At 35.4% G+C, this 24360-nt stretch overlaps 1 protein-coding gene across 3 annotated transcripts in view; it reads right to left on the bottom strand.

The window, feature by feature from the left end:
* Window positions 1–24360, bottom strand: part of ABCB7 (ATP binding cassette subfamily B member 7) — a 189798-nt gene that overhangs the window by 61365 nt on the left and 104073 nt on the right. For 2 of the 3 annotated variants that reach the window (XM_077145350.1, XM_077145351.1), the window contains 3 exons: window positions 23904–23981; window positions 21506–21592; window positions 10545–10664 (listed from right to left, as the gene is read on the bottom strand). In XM_077145350.1, coding sequence (XP_077001465.1) covers window positions 10545–10664; window positions 21506–21592; window positions 23904–23981 — 285 coding nt within the window. Of the gene's footprint in view, window positions 1–10544; window positions 10665–21505; window positions 21593–23656; window positions 23811–23903; window positions 23982–24360 lie in introns of those variants that run through there. The other variant, XM_077145352.1, reaches the window with a different exon arrangement.

The raw sequence follows: 24360 nt of genomic DNA, 5'->3' as shown, positions 1-24360 counted from the left end.
GAGGTGGCGATTCAGGAGTTTGGCTGACCTAGGAGAGATTTCTGCACCACATAGGGTAGCCCTAGTTGCAGAGGCCGAGGAACTGAGAGGAAGAGAACTGGAGCCTAGGGCAGAGGCACAGAGCCCGTGAGAAAACACAGACGAGAGCTAGGGACTAGGAATTTACAGCAATCCTAGAACTGCACATGGGCACAGCCCTCAGCCACATTTCCCAGCTCTGAGAAAGTGTTGACCTGTGCAGCCATGTCACATCTGCCTGCAATCCAAGAAGGCATAATGTCAACCAAATGCCACAGCTCTAGGCATACGCATAAAGGGTCCTGTGACTTAGATGAGTGCACACCAGGTTATGCCCCCAGACCAGTGTACCTGCACAGCTACACTTTCCCTGGCCACTGGGCACCCACGTTCACAAGCATCAGTGTCAAACATCCCCAACCTGTGCCTATACCTGTCCTGAAACAAATCACCACTCTGAGTGCCCCACCCATACCCTGCTCCCTGATGTACAACCATTCTGCAAACACAAGGCCTTAAATTACTGAAAGAAATCAACTCCCAAAGTAAATCAATCAAGGTATTTAAATGCCACAAAGACAGCAGAAGATCAATAATCTATCACAATGCAGAAAGATATAGTCCTGCCTCATGACCAAATTAAAACACCAGAGGAGACACAGATGTTGGAAGTAATCAAAGATGTTCACACAACTCTACTTAATAAAATAAGTGGGATAACAAATGACATAAAGCAGATCAAGAAGACAGTAGAAGAGCATAAGGAGGAATCTGAAAGAATAACTAGAAAAATAGCAGATATCATGGAGATTAAAGCCTCTGTTGACCTAAAAAAAACATACCAGAGGCACTGAACAATAGATATGAAGAGACAAAAGAAAGGATAAGTGATATATAGGACAGGATAACTGACATCAAACACTCAAAACAGCAAATGGCAAAAAAGACAGAAAAAATTGAATTGGATCTCAGGGAAATGATAGGCAAAACAAAGCACGCAAATATAAGAATCATTGGTGACCCAGAAGGAGAAGAGAGGAGCAAAGGGCTAGGAAGAGTACTTGAGGATATAATGGGGGAAAACTTCCCAACCTTAACAAAGGACATTAACATACAAGTCAAAGAAGCCCAACGAACTCCAAGCAGAATAAATCCAAATAGGCCTTCCCCAAGACACATAATAAAGTCTGTCAAATGTTGAAGAGAAGCAGAAAATCCAGAAAGTGGCAAGAGAAAAACAATCTACTACATTCAAGGGAAACCAAATAAGACTGACTTCAGACTACTCAACTAGGACCCTGGAGACAAGAAGGCTGTGGTATGATATATTCAAGATCCTGAAAGAGAAAGACTTCCAGCCAAGAATTCTGTACCCAGCTGAATTGCCCTTAAACTGAGGGAGAGATTAAAGTTGTCACAGACAAAGAAGTTCTGAAAGACTCTGTCAACAAGAGACCAGCCCCCTACAAGAAATATTAAAAGGAGTTCTGCCGGCTGAAAAAAAAAAAAGACAGGAGAGGTAGGTCTGGAGGCGAGCAAAGAATTGAAGAGTACCATGAAGGGTAATTCAACGAATACAAAGAGAAAGAGGGAAAAGAATATATAGATCTGATGAATAAAATAAAAAATATAAGATGGTGGATTCAAGAAATGCCTTGTCAGTAGTAACTTTGAATGTTAACAGACTAACCTTACCAATTAAAACATACAGATTGGCAGAATAGATTAAGAAACATAATCCAGCTATATGCTGCTTACAAGAGATTCATCTTAGACACAAGGAAACAAATAGATTGGATGTGAAAGGATGGAAAAAGATTTTCCATGCAAGTTGTAAACAAAAGAAAGCAGGAGTAGCTATACTAATATTGGACAAAATAGACTTTAAATGTAAAGACGTCATAAGAGGCAAAGAGGACATTATATACAAATTAAAGGGTTAATTCACCAAGAAGATATAACAATCATAAACATTTATGCTCCCCATCAAGGAGCTCCAGACTATGTAAGACAGACATTGGCAGAACTGAAGGAAGCATTAAATGTTTCAATAATAATAGTAGGAGACTTCAAAACACCACTATCCTCTATAGATAGAACAACCAGACAGAAGATCAACAAGGAAATAGAGAAGTTACATAACTTGAAAAATAAATTAGACCTAACAGACATATATAGGTTACTGCACCCCAAAGCACAGAATATATATTCTTCTCTAGTGCTCATGGAACATTCTTCAGGATAGATCATACGCTGGGGCAGAAAAGAGGTCTTTATGAATTTAAAAAGTGAAATTATTCAAAGCTCTTTCTCTGATCACAACAGGATGAAGCTGGATCTCAATAACCACCAAAGAATGAGAACATTCCAAATATAAGGAAATTAAATAACATACTCTTATACAAACAGTGTTTCAAAGAAGAAATTGCTAGGGAAATCAGTAGCTATCTAGAGATGATGGAAAACGAGAAGACAATGTTTCAGAACTTATGGAATGTGGCAAGACTGTGCTGAGAGGGAAACTTACTGCCCTAAATTCCTACATTAAAAAAGAAGAAACGGCAAACCTGAGAAAGAACAGCAAACTAACCCCAAAGCAAACAGAAGAGAAATAACAAAGACTAAAGCAGAGATAAATGAATGGGAGAACAAAAGAACAACCAAAAGAATCAATAAAACCAAAAGTTGGTTCTTTGAGAAAATCAATAAAATTGATGGGCCACTAGTAAGACTGACAACGAAGAAAAGAGAGAGGATGCAAATAAAGAAAATCAGAAATGAGAAGTGGTGCTTTACCACAGACCCTGAAGAAATAAAAGATACCAAGAGAGGATACTATGAACAACTATATGCTAACAAACTAGACAACTTAGATGAAATGGAAAAATTCCTGGAGACACACAAACAAGCTACACTGACTCAGGAAGAAACAGAAGATCTCAATAAACCAATCACAAGTAAAGAGATTCAGTCATCAAAAATATTCCTACAAAGTACAGCCCAGGGCCAGATGGCTTCACAGGGGAACTTTATCAAACATTCCAGAAAGAACTAACATCAATCCTGCTCAAACTTTTCCAAACAATTGAGGAAAAAGGAACTCTACCTAACTCATTTTATGAAGCTAATATCATTTTAATACCAAAACTGGGTAAAGATGCTATAAGAAAGAAAAATTACAGGCCAATCTCTCTAATGAACATAGATGCAAAAATTCTCAATAAAATATTAGCAAATCGAATCCAACCACACGTTAAAATAATTATACACCATGACCAAGTGGGGTTTATATCAGGAATGCAAGGATGGTTCAATGCAAGATAAATCAATTAATGTAATACAGCACATTAACAAATTGAAAGGGAAAACTCACACGCTCATCTTGATTGATGCTGAAAAAGAATTCAAAATTCAGCATCCTTTTCTGATAAAAACACTCCAAAAGAAGGAATCAAAGGTAACTACCTCAACATGATAAAGGGAATACATGAAAAACTGATAGCCAGCATTGTACTCAATGGAGAGAGACTGAAAGCTTTCTATCTAAGATCAGGAACAAGACAAGGATGCCCACAGTCACCACAACTATTCAACATTATGCTAGAAGTTCTGAAAGCTAGAGCAATCAGACAGGACAAAGAAATACAAGGCATCCAAACTGGAAAGGAAGAAGATGTAAAACTCTAATTATTTGCAGATGATATGATACTATACTTGGAAGATCCTGAGAAACCTACAGCAAAGTTACTTGAGCTAATAAACAAATTCAGCAGGGTGGTGGGATATAAAATTAATGTGCAAAAATCAGTAACATTTCTATACACAAGCAATAACTGAACTGAGGAGTCAGTTAAGGAAAAACTTACATTGAAAATAGAAACTAAAAGAATCAAGTACTTAGGAATGAACTTAACTAGGCATGTAAAGGATCTGTACACAGAAAATGACATACCATTGCTAAAAGAAATCAAAGGAGATCTAAATAGGTGGAGAGACATTCCCTTCTCATGGATAGGAAGGCTAAATATAGTTAAAATGTCAATTCTACCCAAATTGATCTACAGATTCAACACTATACCAAGCAAAATTCCAACAACCTACTTTGAAAATTTGGAAAAGCTAATTACCAAATTCATCTGGAAGGGAAAGAGACCCCAAATAGCTAAAAAGCTCCTAAAAAAGAAGAATGAAGTGAGAGGATTAACACTCCATGACTTTAAAACTTATCATAAAGCCACAGTGGTCAAAACAGCATGGTATTGGCACAAAGACAGAAGCGCTGACCAATGGAATTGAATCAAGAGTGCAGAAATAGACCACCAAATCTATGGTCAACTGATTTTTGACAAGGCCCCCAATCCTCTGAACTGGGGTGAAATAGCGTTTTCAATGGGCATGGAAGAACTGGATATCAATAGCCAAAAGAATGAAAGAGGACCCCTATCTTATACCCTACACAAAAATTAACTCAAAGTGGATCAAACACCTAAATATAGGAACTAGCACCATAAAGCTTCTAGAAGAAAATGTAGGGAAACCTCTTCAAGGCCTAGTAATAGGAGGTAGCTTCCTAAACTTTATACCCAAAGCAGAAGCAACAAAAGAAAAAATAGATAAATGGAACTCCTCAAAATCAAATGCTTCTGCACCTCGAAAGTCTGTCAAAAAGGTGAAGAGGCAGCCAACTCAATGGAGAAAATATTTGGAAATCACACATCAGACAAAGGTTTGGTATCTGCATACATAAAGAAATCATACAATTCAACAACAAAAGAACAAGCAACCCAATTATAAACTGGGCTAAAGATATGAATAGACAGTTTTCAGAACAGCAAATACAGATGGCTAAAAAGCACACAAAGAGATGCTCATTCTCATTAGCTATAAAGGAAATGCAGATCAAGACTACAATGAGATACGACCTCATATCTATAAGAATGGCTGCTATGAAACAAACAGGAAACTGTAAATATTGGAGAGGATGTGGAGAAATTAGGAGAATTATGCACTACTGGTGGGAAAGTATAATGGTACAGCCACTATGGAAGATAGTCTGTGGTTCCTCAGAAATCCTCAGAAAACTAAATACTGAGTTGTCCTATGACCCAGCAATATCACTACTCGGTATATACCCAGAAGAGCTGAAGGCAGTGGCATAAACAGAGATTTGCACACCAATGCTCTTAGCAGCCTATTCACGATTGCCAAAAGATGGAAACAATCCAAGTGTCCATCAACAGACAAGTGGATTAACAAAATGTGTACACAGATATGATGGAATATTATGTAGCAGTAAGATGAAATGACATACGGAACCATATGACAAGATGGATGAGCCTTGAGGACATAATGCTGAGTGAAATAAGCCATACAGAAATGGATATAAACTGTATGATTCCACTTTTATGACCATGGTAAAGGTAAAATCAGAGGCTTATAATACAGAACATAGGGGATCTAGAGATACACTGAAGCTTGAGCTGGGTAAACAGTTTACTAATGAGGCTGAACTTAATTGTAAGGGAACAGACAGAAATGTAGGCGGTTCACTAGTGGGTCTGTAAGTAATATTACCATACTGAAGGTGAATGTGATTGAAAGGGGTTGTATAGATGCATGGGTCCCACCAATTACACCACAAATATAAAAAAATTTCTTGCATGAACTACTGCAAAGGTATGAATCTTGTATAAAGTGTGTATAATTTTGGGGTACAGGGAGAAAAATACTATTGCATGCTATGGGCCATGTTGAACAGAAAACATCAACAGTACTACAGCAATACCAGGGGTACATGATGGGGGGAGGGATAAGAGTTAGGGAGAGGTTTGGACTTTCTCTTTTGTGAGGTTCTGTTTATTGGCTATTTTTCTCTTGGGAACAATGAAATTATCTAAAATTCAGAGTGCTGATGGATTGTTGACCTTGGATCTTATACATGAGGCGCAATAGACAGAGGTGGTGGCTGAAAGATGCACTGACCGAGTAGAATGACAAAGGATGGTGCAAACATACGATCAAACACGGAGCTGCTACAAAAAGGAATGAAATTGTGAGGCATGCAGCGATTTGAATGAACCTGTGGGACATTTGGTGAGTTGAAATAAGCCAGAAACAGAGGAAATATTGTATGATGTCATTTAGAAAATACTTGTAAGAAAACTGTAGCCTAGAAGGTAAGGTCTTTGTGCTGGTTTGAAAGGAAGTATGCCCCCTAAGAAAAGCCATGTTTTGACATAAATCCCATTTCATAAAGGTAAAATAATCCCTGTTCAATATTGTATGTTTGAAACTGTAATCAGATCATCTCCCTGGATGATGTGATTTAGTCAAGAATGGTTGTTAAACTGGATTAGGGGATAACCTGTCTCCACCCATTTGAGTGGGTCTTGATTAGTTTCTGAAGTCCTATAAAAGAGGAAATATTTTGGAGAATGAGAGATTCAGAGAGAGCAACACTACTCTGACTAAGAGTCACCTCCGGAGGACCACTTTTGTTGCTCAGATGTGGCCTCTCTTTCTCTAAGCCCAACTCTGCAGTAAAACCATTGCCCTCTTCATTACATGGGGCATGACATCCAGGGATAAAAATCTCCCTGGCAGCGTGGAAGATGACTCTCCCCCCTTTTTCTTTTCCTCAACTGAAATTTCTCTTTCCTACCTTTCCTTTTCTCTTGCCTGTGCCTCAAATCTAATCACAAAACCACCAGACACTGCTCACAACAGAGTGGCATGTAGAGCTGAGAAGGCTCCTGAACGAGAAGTATGTGAGGGACAAAAAAAAGCAAAGTGTTTATATGCCAAGCATATAATACGGGCTGAGTAGGAAAAAGTAGGAAGCCAAGGGATTGAAAGTGGATAGCAATCCATCTTTGCACACTAATTAAAAAACACAACCTGTAATACTGATAAAAAATGAATAATGATCAGTTTTTAAAGATGTAGGAGAGCAATTACTTTTAAACTGAGTATAGCACAGAGGCTGGGAAAATGGTGTTGAATGGCTAAATGCTAGTACTCTACTCTGAATTCTTAAAATTACTCTACAGTGTAGTTCATATGTATTAAAAAGAAAACTTTCCTACATGCTCTGAAAGTACTGGCAGGCAATCACTGTAAGTTCTAGTAGGCACTCTTTAGTGATTTCTTCCCTTTCTTGAATCAAAAGGAATGAATCATACTTTTTGAGTACTGCTTCTTCTATACTGATTTCTTTCTTCCACTTTTTAAGAGTATTTGGACTCTACCCATTCTAACTTTTCATGTTGGAAGGGGCTGTCAGTATTATGGGATAGGGGATGGAACTAGCTGATGTTTCAAAAAGGCTGCCTCCTCTGAATTTCAGGAGTTATCTGGTTCAGGGATCCATCTGGAGATTGTAGGTTTTGGAAAGTTACCCTAGTGCATGGAACCTTTGTAGAAACTTATGTAATGCCCTAGGTACTCTTTAGGATTGGCAGGAATGGTTTTGGTTGGGATTTGGCAAGTTATGGTAGGTAGCAATGTCTTACTGAAACATGCATAAGATGACCTCCAGTGTAGTCTCTCGACTCTATTTGAACTCTCTCAGCCACTGGTACCTTATTTGTTACCTTCTTTTCCCCCTTTTGGTCAGGATGGCATTGTTGATCCCACAGTGGTAGGGCCAGGCTCATCCCTGAGAGTCATCTTATGCATTTCTGTTTACTAGAAATTAGTTTACATGAATTTAGTATAGCACTTTCCATTCTGTGGGTGTTCAGAATTTGTTGACAGAAGAAACGAATATTAGCCATCTAAAAATATTTCAGTCCTTCAGGAAGTTATGGTAGACTAGATTTCACATCTCTATATTGACCTGTCACCAAGCAACAGAAATCTGTATTGTGAAGGTTTGGAACTCATTCTAAAAATAAATCCTAATAGAAATGTCATTATTTAATACTCCCTTTGGCCTCCTTAATTAATCTTATTCTAACGTGTTCTCTTCGATTCAAAACTAAGTCCAGAAAAGAATCTGCTTTTAATTTGCCAGCAAGGTATTTTCATTCAGCTAATAAAGGAATAAAGGCCAATTTTCAAATTCTACCTTGTACAAGAGCCCAGAATTACTTTTATTCTTAAGTAATTTATATGTAAAAGATAACTTAGCTATCAGTATTGTGCTAATAATGAGCATGAGAGTTGAAAATTTTTGACATTAGCTACCAAAATTAGATTTAAAATATTATTCTCTCTGTTCAGCTTAAACCAATAGAATGAAGTATGGATCCTTGGTCTGTTGCTAACAACATGATTTCTGTACCCTCCTAAGCAATGTTCCAGATTCACTGGTAAAGTACTTAACAGACCCTACAGATGAGAAAGGAGACAAAAATAAATCAACAGTCTGCAGTATTCTGGTTTTACTTTTCTCTCTCCAATCACTCTGTGGCTGTTTCCTGTACTGTTCGCTTTACTTCCCTATAGGAACACATTGATCAAGGTTCCATCCTTGGTCTTCTATTTCTGTTAGTTACTTTGGTGAGCTCACTAATTTACATTGTTTCAACAATCACCTCTTACCCTCTCTAGCCCTGGGCTCCTTTCTGAGCTTGTCTGATAATTTGAATTTTCACCTTAATATCTCTGTCTGGATGTGTCATTAGCACCTCAAACTTAACATATCCAAAACCAACATCTTCATTTTCTACACCAGACCTTATTTAATTACCTTTAATGGCATTATCGTCCTCTCATCCTTGGCATCATCTTTGAATGCTACTCCTCTTTTACTTCTAATATCCAGTTACTAAGTCTTGAACACCACCAATTCTAATACCACCTTTGTACAAACTGATTTTTTTTCACACCTAGACTACTACAATAGCCTTAGAACTGGCCAGTAAATATTTGCTGAATGAGTGAATGAAATGAATGTATCCCCTATCTTAGGTCTTTCACCACTCTAATCTACCTTATATGCCAGGGTCAGATTAAGTTCCTAAAACATGAGTCTAACTTTATTATTCTACTCAAAATGAAGGCTCCTATTCCTTGCATAATTAAATCAACTTTTCTGTTTTACTGTTAAGGTATTTCATAATAAGAGCTCTTCTCAAACTTAATTCCAACTACTCTGAAACATTTTTCTCTCACTGGAGCCAAGCTAGACTACTCATTTCTCCACACACATTACATGTTCTAGTCTATCCCATCTAGACTACTGTTCATGTTATTCCTATACTTGTAACAATCCCACTCACCAATCAAGGCCTAATTCAGATGTCACCTTCCTTGTGAAACTTTTTCTCACTCTCTATCATGATGGTTCCTCTGTCTTCTCTGAATCCCCATGGCATGTGACTGATACTTCTTTTAATATAACAATACAATAAATCTTGTCTCATCCTGTATGCTCTGAAGGAAGATATTTGCTTAATTCATATTTGAATACCATACAGTACCAGTAACAGTACTTTGTATGATGTGTTCTAAATAAATACTTTTTAGGAGAGGGGTAAAAATGAGTAAATAAACAGGAACAAAATATACTAAAAAGAAACAAAATGATAAGACCCGGGTTATAAAACAAAATACTTACCCTTATACATTCCAAATTATAGCCAATCCTCATTTATACTTTTCAGCAGACATATTAGCATATTTTTGATGAAATAGTCATTCATTTAAATAAATATTTTTTAGTGCTTTACTATGAGCCAAGCCATGCTCTAAGGTTTTACATGTCAATTTATTTAATCTTTCTAACAACCTTCTTTTACAAATCATGAAACTGAGGCACAGAGATTAAGCAACTTGCCCAAGATCACAAGATTACTAAGTGGCAGAGTCCACGCAATCTAACTTCAGAGACCATGCTCTTTACCATAACAATATATTGTACCTGAGGAGATATATACCTCCCTCACTTTTAAAATCCGAGTAAACTGAAAATAAGTATTTTTTTAAAAACTCAGGGTCCTTGTTATAATTGCCTTATTAAAATGTGTTACAGTAGTGATACAATGAAGAGGCTACTAAAATGTAGAAGGCCACTATACTGAATGGTACCAAAATGCCTGGCTTTCGTGACTGTTGTTCTTACTCTTTAGTTTTTCTGTTTTTTTTCCTCTTCCTCTTGATGTTAAACTCTTATTTACCACTTATGTTTGCCAATGTGCCTAAAACGACTTCATCCTTTTTCCAATTTACTGGGAACTGGGAACCAAACTTAAATATGTATTAAATAAGAATCAAGAAGGCTCTGAGGAACTTCTTTTATAAAGTTCATCATGCTTTGTTACAATAATTGTGTATTTTACACTGGTTTCAGGAATGTATTCCATTTAATTGAAGGTGGTAGAATTCTGATCCACAGACATAGCGGGCATTACCATAAACTTTCTGAGGACTGTATAAAAATAATATAAACTAAATGAGGGTCTTTGAAGTTGGCAATGTTACCCCAGAATTGGCTTATAAAAGCTCAGGGATCACGACTAGAAAATGTCATAGCATTTTTTAGTTATAGCAACAAACAGTACATTAATTTCTCCTATTCTTACCTTTGCACCACCCAAAAATCCCAGGGAAATGGCAACTCTAGCTCGAAGATCTGGCCTGTCTCTGGGCCACACATAAGAAAGCATTGCTTTGATGATTTTTTGAGTATCAACATCTTTTAACTATGGAAAGAGAGAGAACAAAGCAGTGAGCAGTCGTTTTAATCATAATCACGTTCAATAATGTAAGATTACATAAATATTTGAGAAGTACATGAAAAGATAACTTTTATTCTGAATCTAAGGCCAATATCTTTCAAAACACAAACTATTTAGGAGAAAAAAACTATTTCAATTGATTTTTGATATAATTTTTCATTAATTTTTTAAAAGTTTTATTGTAGTAACACATATAACATAAAATTTACCATTTTAACCATTTTTTGGATAACAATTCAGTTACATTAATTACATTCACAATGTTGTGCAACCATCATCACCAAAACTTTTTTATCACCACAAATAAATCCTGTACCCATTAAGCAGTAACACCTCATTTCCCCCTGCCCCCGCCCCCCAGGAACATGTACTATACATTTATTTCTTATTTATTAAGCTATCAAAACATTAATAAAACTTAGAAACATTTCCATATTTCTATCTCTGTGGTCAAAAGCTTTATATACTTTTGGGCTCTTTATCAATATTTTCATTTAAAATATTTTGGGAGTGCTAAGTCCAAACTCATGATAGAGCAAGAGTTACAATACAGTGTTTAGAAAACTAGGGGTCTTGGTATTGACTATTTAGAACAGGTACTGGAGTAATTAGACATTTAACAAAAACATGATTTTCCAAATATGCTTAATCTGACCTAAACCCATTTCATTTTTTTCCCTCTGTTCCCCAGGCAACATTCCCATTAATTCCTTTTCTTTAAGTTTCAGCTTTTTATAGGCAGAATATTAAGAATGAAAACAAAACATTCTAAAGCCAAAATAGGAAGGTCAATACATTTGTATTCCAAAAACTGTATTATTATAACTGGCAAAATGATTCTCATTCAAAAAATTGAAATATAACATAATTTCTAGAAAAAATATTAAAAAAAAAAAGATAATGTTCACTGATGGGAGAGTACCTTGAAACAATCCTTCTGGAATGTAATTTGACATGATCTACCATAAGCTTTTAAAATGATTATGCCCTTTGACTCAAGAATTTCACCTCTGGGAATTTACTCTAAAAAAATACTTAAGAATATGCTCCAAGTGGAATCATTTTTACCCTTAAAAATCTTTTGAATCTGTCTTCTTTCCATTTTTACCACTAATCCAATCTAAGATATCACTTCTCACCTAAACTACTGCAACAACCTCCCAACTAATCGTCCTATATTCAATCTGGTCCCTCTTTAATTAGTTCACCTGGAAACCAGATATCACTTAAAGCCCTTTTCAATGACATCTATCACTCTTAGGATAAAACCCAAATCTATAACATGGCTTATAAGGCCCCGCCTGGCATGTTCCCTGCCTATCTCTTCAGCCAAATTTTATACTGTTGCTGTCACTGTTCCTACCACATTGGCTTTCTTTCAGTTCCCCAACCAAGTCATAACCCCTCTTGCCACAGAGACTTTGAAAAATATGATTCCCTCTGTGTGGAAAAATTTCTTTCTCCATAATGCTCATCTCCATGCCAACCTCATTCAACTAGTTAACTGCCTGCTCAAGTAGCACTTTCTCAACGAGGGCTTCCCTAACACCAGTCAGGATTCTTTGTGATATTCCTTCACAGAATAGTGCTCCTTTCTATCAGAGTATCCATTTCAGTTATAAACTACACATACAGCAATTAGTTGTTAATACCTATCCCCCCATTAGAATGCAGTTAGTAGTAATTTGCAATAGTTTTGTGCTCACTGTTGTAATCCAATATCCAATAAACTGGCTGACATATAGTTGGTACTCAATTAAGTATTTATTGAACAAAGGAATGAAAAATTTAGCTACAAGGATGTTTATCCCCATGCTTCTTTTTTAAACAAGGGCAGGCACCAGGAATTGAACCCAGGTCTCTGGCATGGCAGGCAAGAATTCTGCCACTGAAACGCTGCACAGCCCTCATGCTGGGAAAAAAGGCAACAGCCTAAATGATCAATAGAGGAACACTAAATAAATTAGAGTGAATGTATACAACAAAATACAGCCATTCAGGAATATATCCAGTGATAAAGAAACTTAACTTTCTGAAAAAAAAAAAAAACAGTATAAAACATTTTGTGTGTGGAAAAGAATGTGTTATATGTATGAGTTTATATTTATATGTACATACAAATGGATCAGGAAATTAACACTCCATCCCCAAGCCCAGGCATTAACATCAGTGGCTATGAGTGAGTTGAATGAGGGATAATTTTTTTGTTCCTTTTTCTTGCTTGTATTTTCTGTTACTCCTGGCTCCCCAAATAATACCATATGAGTTGGCTTAAAAACAGGAATTTAATGGCTCGGAGTTTTAGAGGCTAGAAGGCTTGCTTTCTTTCCCAGACTGGAATCTTCTAGCTGGTCAACAATCTTTGGGGTTCTTTGGCTTTCCTGCTATATAACAAAGCACAAAGAAGCAATTTTTTCCTTTCTCTTCCGGGTTCCATTGAATTCCAGCTTCTGGTTACTCTCTGTGGCTTCTCTCTCTGTCTCTCTGTGGCCTTCCAGTAATAGGGTAAAGATCTATCCTGCTTCACTTGGGCCACACTTAAACTGAAATAACCCCATCAAAAGGTTCTATTCACAGTAGGTTCACACCTACAGGGATGGACTGAGATTAAGAACAGGTTTATCTGGAGTACCTAACTCCAAGCCACAACATACATATACTAAGAAAAAAATTTTAATTTATTCTGAGGGGAAAAAAAGATACAGAATTGTAAGTAGAGCAACACAGTAAGGAATAGAAAAAACTGCTAACAACTAAGAAACCAGTACAATATATTACATAACACAGGGTAGTTTCATATTAGGGTTAACTCTCAGGGCTCAGAAACTCATTCCTAGTCTCTTTTAGTCAGAATATTAAGTAAAAAGTAAGAGAAATAAAACCATTCATATTGTATTGAAATAGAAGGACAACCTTCCAAAGTTGCTTCAAATTCTTAAGATGGCAAAAACATGAAATGCTGAAAGTATAGTTCTTAATACTTTACTTTCTACACACACACATACACACATGCTATCAAAATTAGTAAAGGATTTTTAAAAAGGGGATAAAGCTGTAGTTTAAAAATTCACTTTTCCAACTGAGCTATTACTAAATAAATATAATTTAATGCATTATAACGGGGCATTCCAACCACTTTCCCATTTCACAAGTTTTGTCTACTTTATTTTTCTTAAAGAAATAATGACAAAAAGTCCCTGTTTCCATATATCTTTAGAAACATTCTCTCCTGTCAAAACCTTCTAAAACACATTCGAGAATTTTTTCAAGGACACAGAGAAGTTATGACTAAGAGCAAGAAAATTATTCTAGTTGGCTTAATACTGCATGAAATGTCACCACTTCATTTAACAAAATTGGTCTAAAGTTGTGCAATAATGCATTATAAGTCCATTAAGCTATAAAGTACATGATTTCAGTCGCAGTTCAGATAAATTATAAAAGTTTGGAAAATAATATTTTTTTTAAATGGAGGCCATATCAAAGAGGCATTTCAGAGGCCAAGGAACATTTTTAAAGAACTCTAAACCAATTTATGCCTGCTACAAAAGAGTAAAATAAAGTTGGTGACTTTAATTCAGATTCTGAAGATTTCAAAATCAAAGAAATTAATTCATAATGCATATCCAATGTTAATCCTTAGAGACAAAAGGATAATTTAGAGGTGAAAAGAGACCAGTCCCAAGCTTTAGACTGATTTAGAACTCACCTTCACATTAGCTAATATTTTCATTTCAGACTAAGCAGTGAACAAAAATAGCACATATACCCTTTTAAGACTTAATCCTTAAAGAATGGGTGAGAAAGTTAGGAAATGATCAAGGGTGAAAAGAAACTGAGTTACCTGAAAAAGTCTAATATGATAGGATAGGAAAAAAAATCACATAATAATTTAAGGAAAAGAAGTTCTTTCTCAAGGGTCAAAACTCCTGGAGTAACCAAGGTTGATATTATAATAGTCCTTCTTTAAGCAAGCTTATACATAAACAGAAAATAAGAAATTCTTTAACTTTTCTGTTACCATTTTGACAGTAAATATAACTTAAAAATTACTTAAAAACTGTAACTGTGATGACCATATCTTGACAATGCAGCTCTCTAAAACTGAGCTCTTTAGAAATAGCATTAAAAGGACTACAAAAGTAGAGGGGTTCAAGGGTAGTTCAGTGGTACAATTCTCGCCTGCCATGCAGGAGACTGGGGTTTGATTCCCGGCTCATGTACTTCCCCTCCACACACCCCCCAAAATAAAAATTCAACAAATAGTGCTGTAATAACGGAATAATCACATGGAAAAAGAATGAAACGTGACCCCCACCATACAGCATATAAAAAAAAATGTCTACAAAAGTAGGAATGAATCTACTTTCCTCTCCTAATATAATATACTATAATATGTCCTTGCGTAAACTGCCTCAAATTTAAAACCTAACTGGAACTAACATTTTAAAGTCCATTACAATGTAAAGCTAGTACCATGCGAGTATGAGGAATAAGAGTTTTTAGAAAAGTCTCAACTATATATTGGAATTATCTAGACAATTAAAAGAAAGCAATAAGATTCAGAAAGAAAACACATGGGTCACAAAGAAGGAATTCAAATAGTCTCATTAATACTTTTGAATGGTACATTTTTTTTTCTAAGAAGCAAGTTTGGAAGAAAAAGCAAAATGTCAGAGAGCTGTCAGAGGAAATGGAAAAGAACAGAAACAAATTGGACCAAAAGAAAAAAGCAGGTGCCAGAAAAAGAAATCTGATTGATACCAGAAGCAACATTCAATAAATATTTATTCAATTAATGAAGTAACTTATTGATTTGTAAAGACATGAGCAAAAATTCTTATTAATATCCTGAAGGTACACCTAATATTTAATTTGCTAAATCACTATAACTTTTAACAGGTTTCAAAACATTTACTTATTTGATATCCATGTACAGTTTCATAAGCTTCTTGAGGCTGAACAGCTAAGAAAAAATAATGAAAGGAACACCTACTTATTCACAGGGAATTAAATAACACAATCACAGCAAGTGGGTCCCAAACAAACACATATATTTAAAACTAGAAGTACCTAAACCAACAGGGTATAACTGGAAAACCAGAGATTGTACTGCGTATGAGACAGTTCTCAATCCAACAGTGTGACCTGAGAAAAAAATGTAATAACTTATAGCCATATGCTCTTTAAGTGAACCTCTATAACTAATAACCATGTAGACAGGGCACAAGAAAAATTTTTAAAAATAAAAGAACAGGGCGGGCCACGGTGGCTCAGCAGGTAAGAATGCTTGCCTGCCATGCCCGAGGACCCGGGTTCGATTCCTGGTGCCTGCCCATGTAAAAAAAAAAATAATAATAATAAATAAATAAAAGAACATGTAGGGCAGTGCGATGGTGGCTCAGCAGGTAGAATTCTCACCTGCCATGCTAGAGACCCGGGTTCAATTCCCAGTGCCTGCCCATGCAAAAAAAAAATAATAATAAAATAAAAGTACATGTGAAACAGCTCATTTGGTAGCATTTTCAGATATAAAGATAACAATACATTATAAATTGAGTACATGTTTTGCTTGTCAGGTCAATAACTTTATCTCTCTCACAAGAAAGAATTATCAGCCACTCATTAGCAATTCCCCCCCCCCCCCAAGAGCCTATTCCTTTCAAAGGGAGCAAAGCCCACTTGGCTTTGAAAGGAAACTGAAAGAGGAAAAAACAAACAAACAAACAAAAAACAACCTTTTGAGAAAGGTAACAGAATCACCTTTTTTATAGCTGATGGGGAATTTATCTAGAGATTCTGGTCTTACTAAAATTCCTAAATTCTAACAGCAAGAATCATATTAACTCACAGAATCAAGGATTGGTTTAAAAAGAAACTACTTGGGGGCAAAACTAGTGGTAAGAAAGAAAAGTATATCAAAAAGAAAATTTGGAATGCTACCTGTTTTGTATAAATGTGGGCTAAAGGCTGTTTTCTCCCTAAAGGACTAATTTAGCAAAGCCCTTGGAAATACCCACAATTTCAGAGAAAAGCAAACTGTCCAGAAAAGAGAACTATCTCTTCAATCCAAGCTAAAGGTAAATGCAATTAAAAGAATAATTTCAACCACTACTTCAATTCTGTTAAGGATACAGTGGCTTGATCAAAACTAGGTCAAAGGAGACAAGCAAGTTAAGTAGATTTCTAACTGAAAAAATCCAGAGAGTAAATGGAAAACTTTAACCACATTATGGGGGAAAGGCTTTGCAATTATTGCTATTTCTCTATAACTCAGGACTTGTTCTCCAAGCTCTCAGCTGGTCTGACACTTCAATGAAGAGCTTATCCAACTGTGACTAGGCCCTAAGAATAAAATGGTTCATGCTACACGAGATGGATTTGTACCCAACATTTAATAATTTACAATAAAAAGAACTAACAAGCAGTCTGAGGTTTGCATTGGCAGTGAGTGAGTTCCCTATCCTGAAGGAAATCAAATGAAGATCAGAGAGCTGTTTCATGATATACAAAATCAGAGCTAGGAAACAGCCTCCCCATGTCAATTACTTATTCCTTTCTACTGGTCTATGTGCCCACTCATTTTACCAAGCCTGGAAATTCATTATTCTGTTATCTTCCCGATCCTCCAATTTTTAATACTTTAAGTTGCTGTTTCACTTTCTCTGATTACAGCAAGATTTATACCAAAAGTTCTCTGCTCTAAGAATTCCTAATCTCTTTTAATACCACTAGCTTCTGCCTCCAATCATTGAGGATAAGTTTCTAACATAAAAAAAGTATGTCACACAAAGTCTGGGAAGCAGTCTTTTCATTAAGTTCTACATTATTTATATCCTTATTAAGAGCGCAAGGTTAACTAAATTTACTAATAGATGGTACTTTAAAAGAGGCACTCAAAAATTTAAATGCAGGAGCAATGCTCCAAAATCCTTTAAATATCCGAAGATTCTATTATAAAACAACTAATAGCTTCTTCATTCATCCATTTCAAAAAAATACATTTTTAAATACTGAAATTGCCATGTGTGCTGGTTTGAAACTGTTATGTACCCTAGAAAAGCCATATTCTTCTAATCCAATCTTGTGGGTGGGACCTTTCGATTAAGTTGTTTCCATGGAGATGTGGCCCAGCCCATTCAAGGTAGATTTTAATTAGCTTACTTGAGTCCTTCAAGAGGGGAACATTTTGGAGCTCAAACACAGATGCTTGGAGATGCTGAGAGCCGTTTGAAACCAGAAGCCTGGAGAGAAGATAAACCTATTTTGCCATGTGCCTTCCCATGGGACAGAGAAATTCTGGTTTCAACTGGCCTTTCTTGAGTGAAGGTATTCTCGTGTTAGTGGCCTAAGTTGGACATTTTCAGGGCCTTAGAATTGTAACTTGTAACTTAATAAATTCCCTTTATAAAAGCCATTCCATTTTTTGGTATATTGCATCCTGGCAGCTTTAGCAAACCGAAACATCTCCCTTTCTCATAAACTCTTTACCACAGCCATAGCAGATAAACAGATTACTTAAATACCTCCTGAGCAGCATTATCATTTTTTCATTTATTTACTTATTATTATTTTAAATATTTTTATTGAGAAATCTTCACACACATACAGTCCATACATGGTATACAATCAAAAGCTTACAATACATCACATAGTTGTGTATTCATCACCATGATCATGTTTAGAACATCTGCATCGCTCCAGAAAAAGAAACAGAAAAAACTCATATATCCTATACCCCTTACCCCTCCCTCTCACTGACCACTAATATTTCCATCTATCCAATTTTTTACCCTTTATTCTCCCTATTATTTATTTATCCTTATTTTTTTTTCACAATCATACAGTCACATCGTAAAAGCTGCATCATTATACAATCATCTTCAAGAAACATGGCTACTGGAACACAGCTCTACATTTTCAGGCAGTTCCCTCCAGCCTCTCCATTACGCCTTAACTAAAAAGGTGATATCTATATAATGTGTAAGAATAACCTCCAGGATAACCTCTTGACTCTGTTTGGAATCTCTCAGCCATTGACACTTTATTTTGTCTCATTTAGCTCTTCCCCCTTTTGGTCGAGAAGGTTTTCTCACTCCCTTGATGCTGAGTCCCAGCTCATTCTAGGATTTCTGCACCAAGTTTCCAGGAAGGTCCACACCCCTGGGAGTCATATCCCATGTACAGAGGGGGAGGGCAGTGAGTTTGCTTGTCATGTTGGCTGAGAGAAAGAGGTCACACCTGAATAACAAAAGAGGTTCTCTGGGGGTGACTCTTAGGCCTAATTTTAAGTAGGCTTAGCCTATCCTTCCTGGGGTTAAGTTTCTATATGAACAAACCCCTAGATTGAGGGCTCAGCCTATTGCTTTGGTTGTTCCCACTGCTTGTGAGAATATCAGGAATTCTCCACTTGGGGAAATTGAATTTTCCCCCTTTCTCACCATTCCCCCAAGGGGACTTGGCAAATACTTTTTTATTTACTGTTTAAATCACTCTGGGATTTATCAGGGCATCACTCTGGACAAATCTAGAAAATCTAATGCCCTACTCAAGGTTCCATGAACTTTCGGTTTTCAATTAAGCTGTCCACATAAGTTATATTAGGAAATGTATTAGTCAAAATATAAATTTTTTATCAAATAAATATTTTTTGCTTTAATCTCACACATAAGTTAAAGTTTTAAAATATGAATTCTATTTTATTTTCAACACCCTGCGATCTGACATTCCTTTATTCCTCCTCACGCAAAAACATTTTTTAATTTGTACATTTAGTCACTATCATTATATACTCTAGGCATTCCTAGATTATACCATCTCCGTCTTTATCGTCTATCTTTCCTTCTGATTTCATTTGTGCCAGGCCTCCTCCCTCTATCATTCTCACATTCAGCTTCATTCAGTGTTCTAACATTGTTGTATTACAGTTAGGTAGTATTGTGCTATACATTTCTGAATTTTTACAGTCAGTCCTGTTGAACAATCTGTATCCCTTCAGCTCCAATTACCCAATATCTACCCTATTTCTATCTCCCTGAACAGCGCTGTTAATGCCAATTAATTGTTTTTAAGGAAACACAAGAGGAAATGAATAACAAAGCAGTAGAAATTTTGGTCGATTATAAGGTAAAATCTATTATTTCTCAGTGATAAAACACTAGCATGGTTGACTAAAGGAAACCATAGGACCTCCATTTCTAAAGAACTTCAAAAAGAAAAATAGACATGTTTGAAATGGTGGCATAGATACCCTGCAATCTAAACTGTTAAGTTTCCTTACTGAAGAAGCTGACTCTTGTCCATTTATTATTTTATCGGTAGTACTTAGTACAGAACTTAGCACAAAGCAGGTATTAAATACATACTTTTTAAATGAATTATGGTAGAGGGTAGGCCTTATAATCTCATGTTACAGTAACAGCAGCAAATATTTTTTGAGCACTTACCATGTGCCAAGCACTATTTAGTAAGAGATTTATGTGATGTGAGTATTTAAGTCATTTAAATTCCTTTTGGTAATATTATCCCCACTTACAAGAGAAAAAACTGAAGCACAGAGGAATTAACTTGCTCAAGGACATTCCTAGGACATGAGGGAGCCAAATTCAAACCCAGGCCCTCTGTCTTCACGGCTCAAACTCCGAACTACAACTCCATACTACTCTTATGGTATGGTGTTCAGGCATCCATTATTTTATGAGTCCATGCAGGTAACAAGACCAAAGTTATGCAAAGATAAAAGATAGCGGTGAACAAAGGATAAAGAAAACAGAATCTTAGAGTATTGCAATATTTGTTTTCTTCTACCAGAAAAGAACTGTTTTGAATTTTATATTGCTTGAGCCTAAAAGAAGTGACTGCTTCTCCTCTATTAGTCAACATATTTTTGGCTATAGAGAAGTATTTGCAACTATCTTTATGAGGCCCCAGTGAGAGACAATCCTGAAAACTGGCAAACATGCCAAAGACTAATACAGAGATAAACAAACCTTGGATCTTAATTAATTTTTCCAATGAAATAAATAACATTTATTTCTCTGTCTACAATTTATAGAGTACTTTTAATTCAAATTTGTTCACTCGACCTCCAACCTTGAAATATTTCTCCTTAGAGATACCAGTAATTGATTAGGTAATGTGGGAGGAAGAAAACAGAAAAGGAAGCTCAGAGAAAGAGGGACAGTGAAGAAACATATAACAGTATTTTAATGCCATTTCACTCACTTAAAAGCAGTACAATGGAATTAAATATTTTTATTTCCGTGGTCCTGTTTATCTTATCTGCATGATGAAAATAATCATGATAATTATAAAGCAAATGGATAAAGAAGTAGATGGATAAGAATGATATGAGTCACCATGAAGCTAGGGGATATCCTAGTATCTTTGTAAACCACATGTATATAAGGGGAATATTAACCTTAAAACACACACAAACACACACACACACCACAACAACAACAAATTTCCTGCAAGTGCTAAATTTAATTTACCTACTTATTTATAAGGCTAGATTGCATAACAAATAAACTCAACCAATGTTACTTTAAAGCACTGAAAGGTTCAAGTTGGTAACATGAAATTTTTTGCTTTTTAAATCAATCATGAGTATTTCTTTATTTGGTTTTAAGCCTGAGAAAGTCTGATCTATATAATCATGGTCAAATCATATGGTTTTGCATTAGAAAACCTAGGGTTAGATGAGGCAATTAAAATATTCTGGACTATAATAATCTTGAATATTTATCTTCTATGCAAGCATACTCATTAACAAGAATTTTTAGTTTCTCGTTACTGGCTCTTACCCCTTCTTTTGGGTCTGTGTGGAGTCCACCTCCTGCATGACCATGCCAACATGTCCTCTTTTCTATAAGTGGCCATGCGTGGAGAGCCTAGTTGAAGAAGATACCAAGCAGTCCATTAATTATTACAGGATTTCAGATCTTAAAAAACTGGCTTAGCCTAATCAAGTGAAAGTCCCAGAAACAAATTCAGGGGCTTAGCTTTTAGCTTAGCATAGTAAAGAAAAACACCTTCAGAATTAGCTTATAGCTAAATTTATGCAATGAATATGGAAATATAACGAATTCTCATGTAGAAGTCACTTTCTCTAACAAGGCGTAAAGAATAAGGTGGTGTTAAATGAGGGCTATTTACACTTCTGTAAGGCTGTCATGAAGTACCAATTAATCTTCAACATCCACCAAAACCCAGCTTCCCACCTAAACAAAGCACCAAAATATTCTGGACCTAACAGAAAAAGGAGTAGGTGTGAAATGGGTATGAAAATGTCAAAGCACTTTTAATCAATAATTTGCTACAGACTGTAAATTCAGAATAACTAGAAAGATCTCTTTAACGAAATTTTGTTATTACAAAATACTTGGAATAGCATTTGAAATTCACGTTTAAAAGATTTAAGTTGCATTATGCTTTTATTTGACTTATACTGGCTTTCTTACTGTCATTCACAGCTATAGTGCTGGTAATCAATTACTTCTTCATTCGCAAACAAATTATAATATATAGTTAATTACAACCCACTTGCTTTTCATGTGTACACATTTTTGCATACATGTACAAATTAATGTGGTTGATTTTACACAACTAATCTTTTTACTTTTTATTTTGGATCACATATATCATTAGAAACAGTGTAGTTTTTAATAGTTAACAGTTTATTTTATGCTACAGTCATTTGCACACAAGTTTTATCTTTCCTATTACACAGTAAATTTCTTAAGATTAGGGACAGTCCCATTAATCCTTTTATCTCTGTTGGCACATATGACAGTGCCTTGCAGAGGAGCAAGGCAGGTTTCAATGTTCATTGGATTAGCTTAAAAATATATACTATCTATACATTTCCCAGCTATCCTTGAAAATATGCAAACATCTTACATATTATAAATATACATTTTTTTAAAGGCTCAAGATTACTGTTCAGGTTAGAGAAATGTAAAAATAAAATCATTTGAGAAAATATAATAATTAACAAGGCAGTAAAAAGATTAGGTTTAAAATTAAAGCTTATTAATATTTGAAGTGTTTTCATAACTAAAAACTCTTAATGAAGTACATGGATTAAATGATGCTTCTTCAGTAGCCATAATAATCAATAATTAATAAACAAAGGCACAGTTCTTTGCAAACACAAATGTGTATCAATATCAAATCATAAAAATACTAGCTTTGGGACAATCTATTAAAATATAAAAAAAAAACCAAAATTGTCTCTTTGTATTCAACAATTGAGACTCAAAAAGTAATTGCTAAAATTGGGTTACTGATTACAGGATCAACAATCATAAAGCATTTTATAAAAAGAAAACATCAAAACGTAATTGTTTGATGTCTTTTTGTGACATTTTTACTTCTAAAAGACTATCAACAAGTTACACGAAAGAGTCTTCTGAACCACACAAAATAATGAGGTCTTCAACAATGCGAAAGACTAAAATGATTAAATATACTTAGTGATCTCATTAACAATGAGAAGATTAAGCACATTTTTCCCATGAAACTTTAATTTAATAGAAAAATCTTCATTTTAGCAATTTGTGCATAAATTAGAACATCCTGGAGATTAACGGCAAATATCTGTTAAATGGAAAGACAAAACAAAAGGACCCAGATTTAGACTATTTTCTAATTTTCTTGCCTTTTTTTAAAATCTTGGTGATTTACTTGTCTCATTTTAAAACACGGGGAATTTTTAAAGATGTCTTTCACTTACATTAGTAATAGAAAGTAACATCAACATACAAACTCAGCATCACCCCATGGACACTAATAAACTTGAGTCCCTTTGTATTCTGCTACCTGAACATCTTCTAAGGCAAGGAAACTTCACTCAAAAACTTACAGCATTCCATATGTCAAATACAAATTACCACAATAAATTTAAGTTTCCACAAGCTGCCATTACATTTATAAAAACTTTCTGAAACCATTACTTTAATTGGCGCTGATCTCAAGAAATTCAGATTTCTCCAGGGGTAGAAAAATGTCACGATTTCTTTTTCTGGTTCCAGTAGCAAAAGCATAACTTCTTATTCTTTCAGAAGTACTTAGAAAAACATGAAAAGGGAAATTACTCAGAAAATATAAAACATGTAATAATTATGTAATATAAATCAGAAAATGCTCCAAGGGCTTGCATGTTTTTCTTGGCTATATGTAGAAGTGTCAGCTTAATCTTACCTTTGTAGTATCTAATAACTGTTTTGAATTGTCTTTCCGTAGTCTCTGCCATGTGATATGTCTTAATGATGCTGGGATCTGTTGAAGGGGGAAAAAGGGGGATTTCAAAGTGGACAGTTAAAATTCAAAGACTATTTCCTTTATTGTTATAAATATACATAAAATTAAAACCAAACCCAATGTTAGAGAAATAGATATACAAAAAATAAAATGTAGTCCAGGTATAAAATAAATTATATTACTCATTTAAAAGGACAAATTGGAAGATGGTAGAATGAGATGCTTCAGGGCTCTGTCCCCTCACAGAAGCTATGAACAACAAGAATGGCAGAAACATCTTTTTAAAAGCTCTAGGACACAGTTAAAGGACTGCAGTAACAGGGCAAGGATTGAATCAAGAAAAGGCTACTTACAAGCGGTAGTATTTCCAGGGGCCCTACTTGGCCCTTCACCCACC

Source organism: Tamandua tetradactyla, chromosome X (assembly GCF_023851605.1).
Source record: "Tamandua tetradactyla isolate mTamTet1 chromosome X, mTamTet1.pri, whole genome shotgun sequence".
NCBI classification, from domain to species: domain Eukaryota; kingdom Metazoa; phylum Chordata; class Mammalia; order Pilosa; family Myrmecophagidae; genus Tamandua; species Tamandua tetradactyla.
The sequence above is the reverse complement of the archived record's forward strand: the minus strand, read 5'-3'. Positions and strand labels throughout refer to the sequence as shown.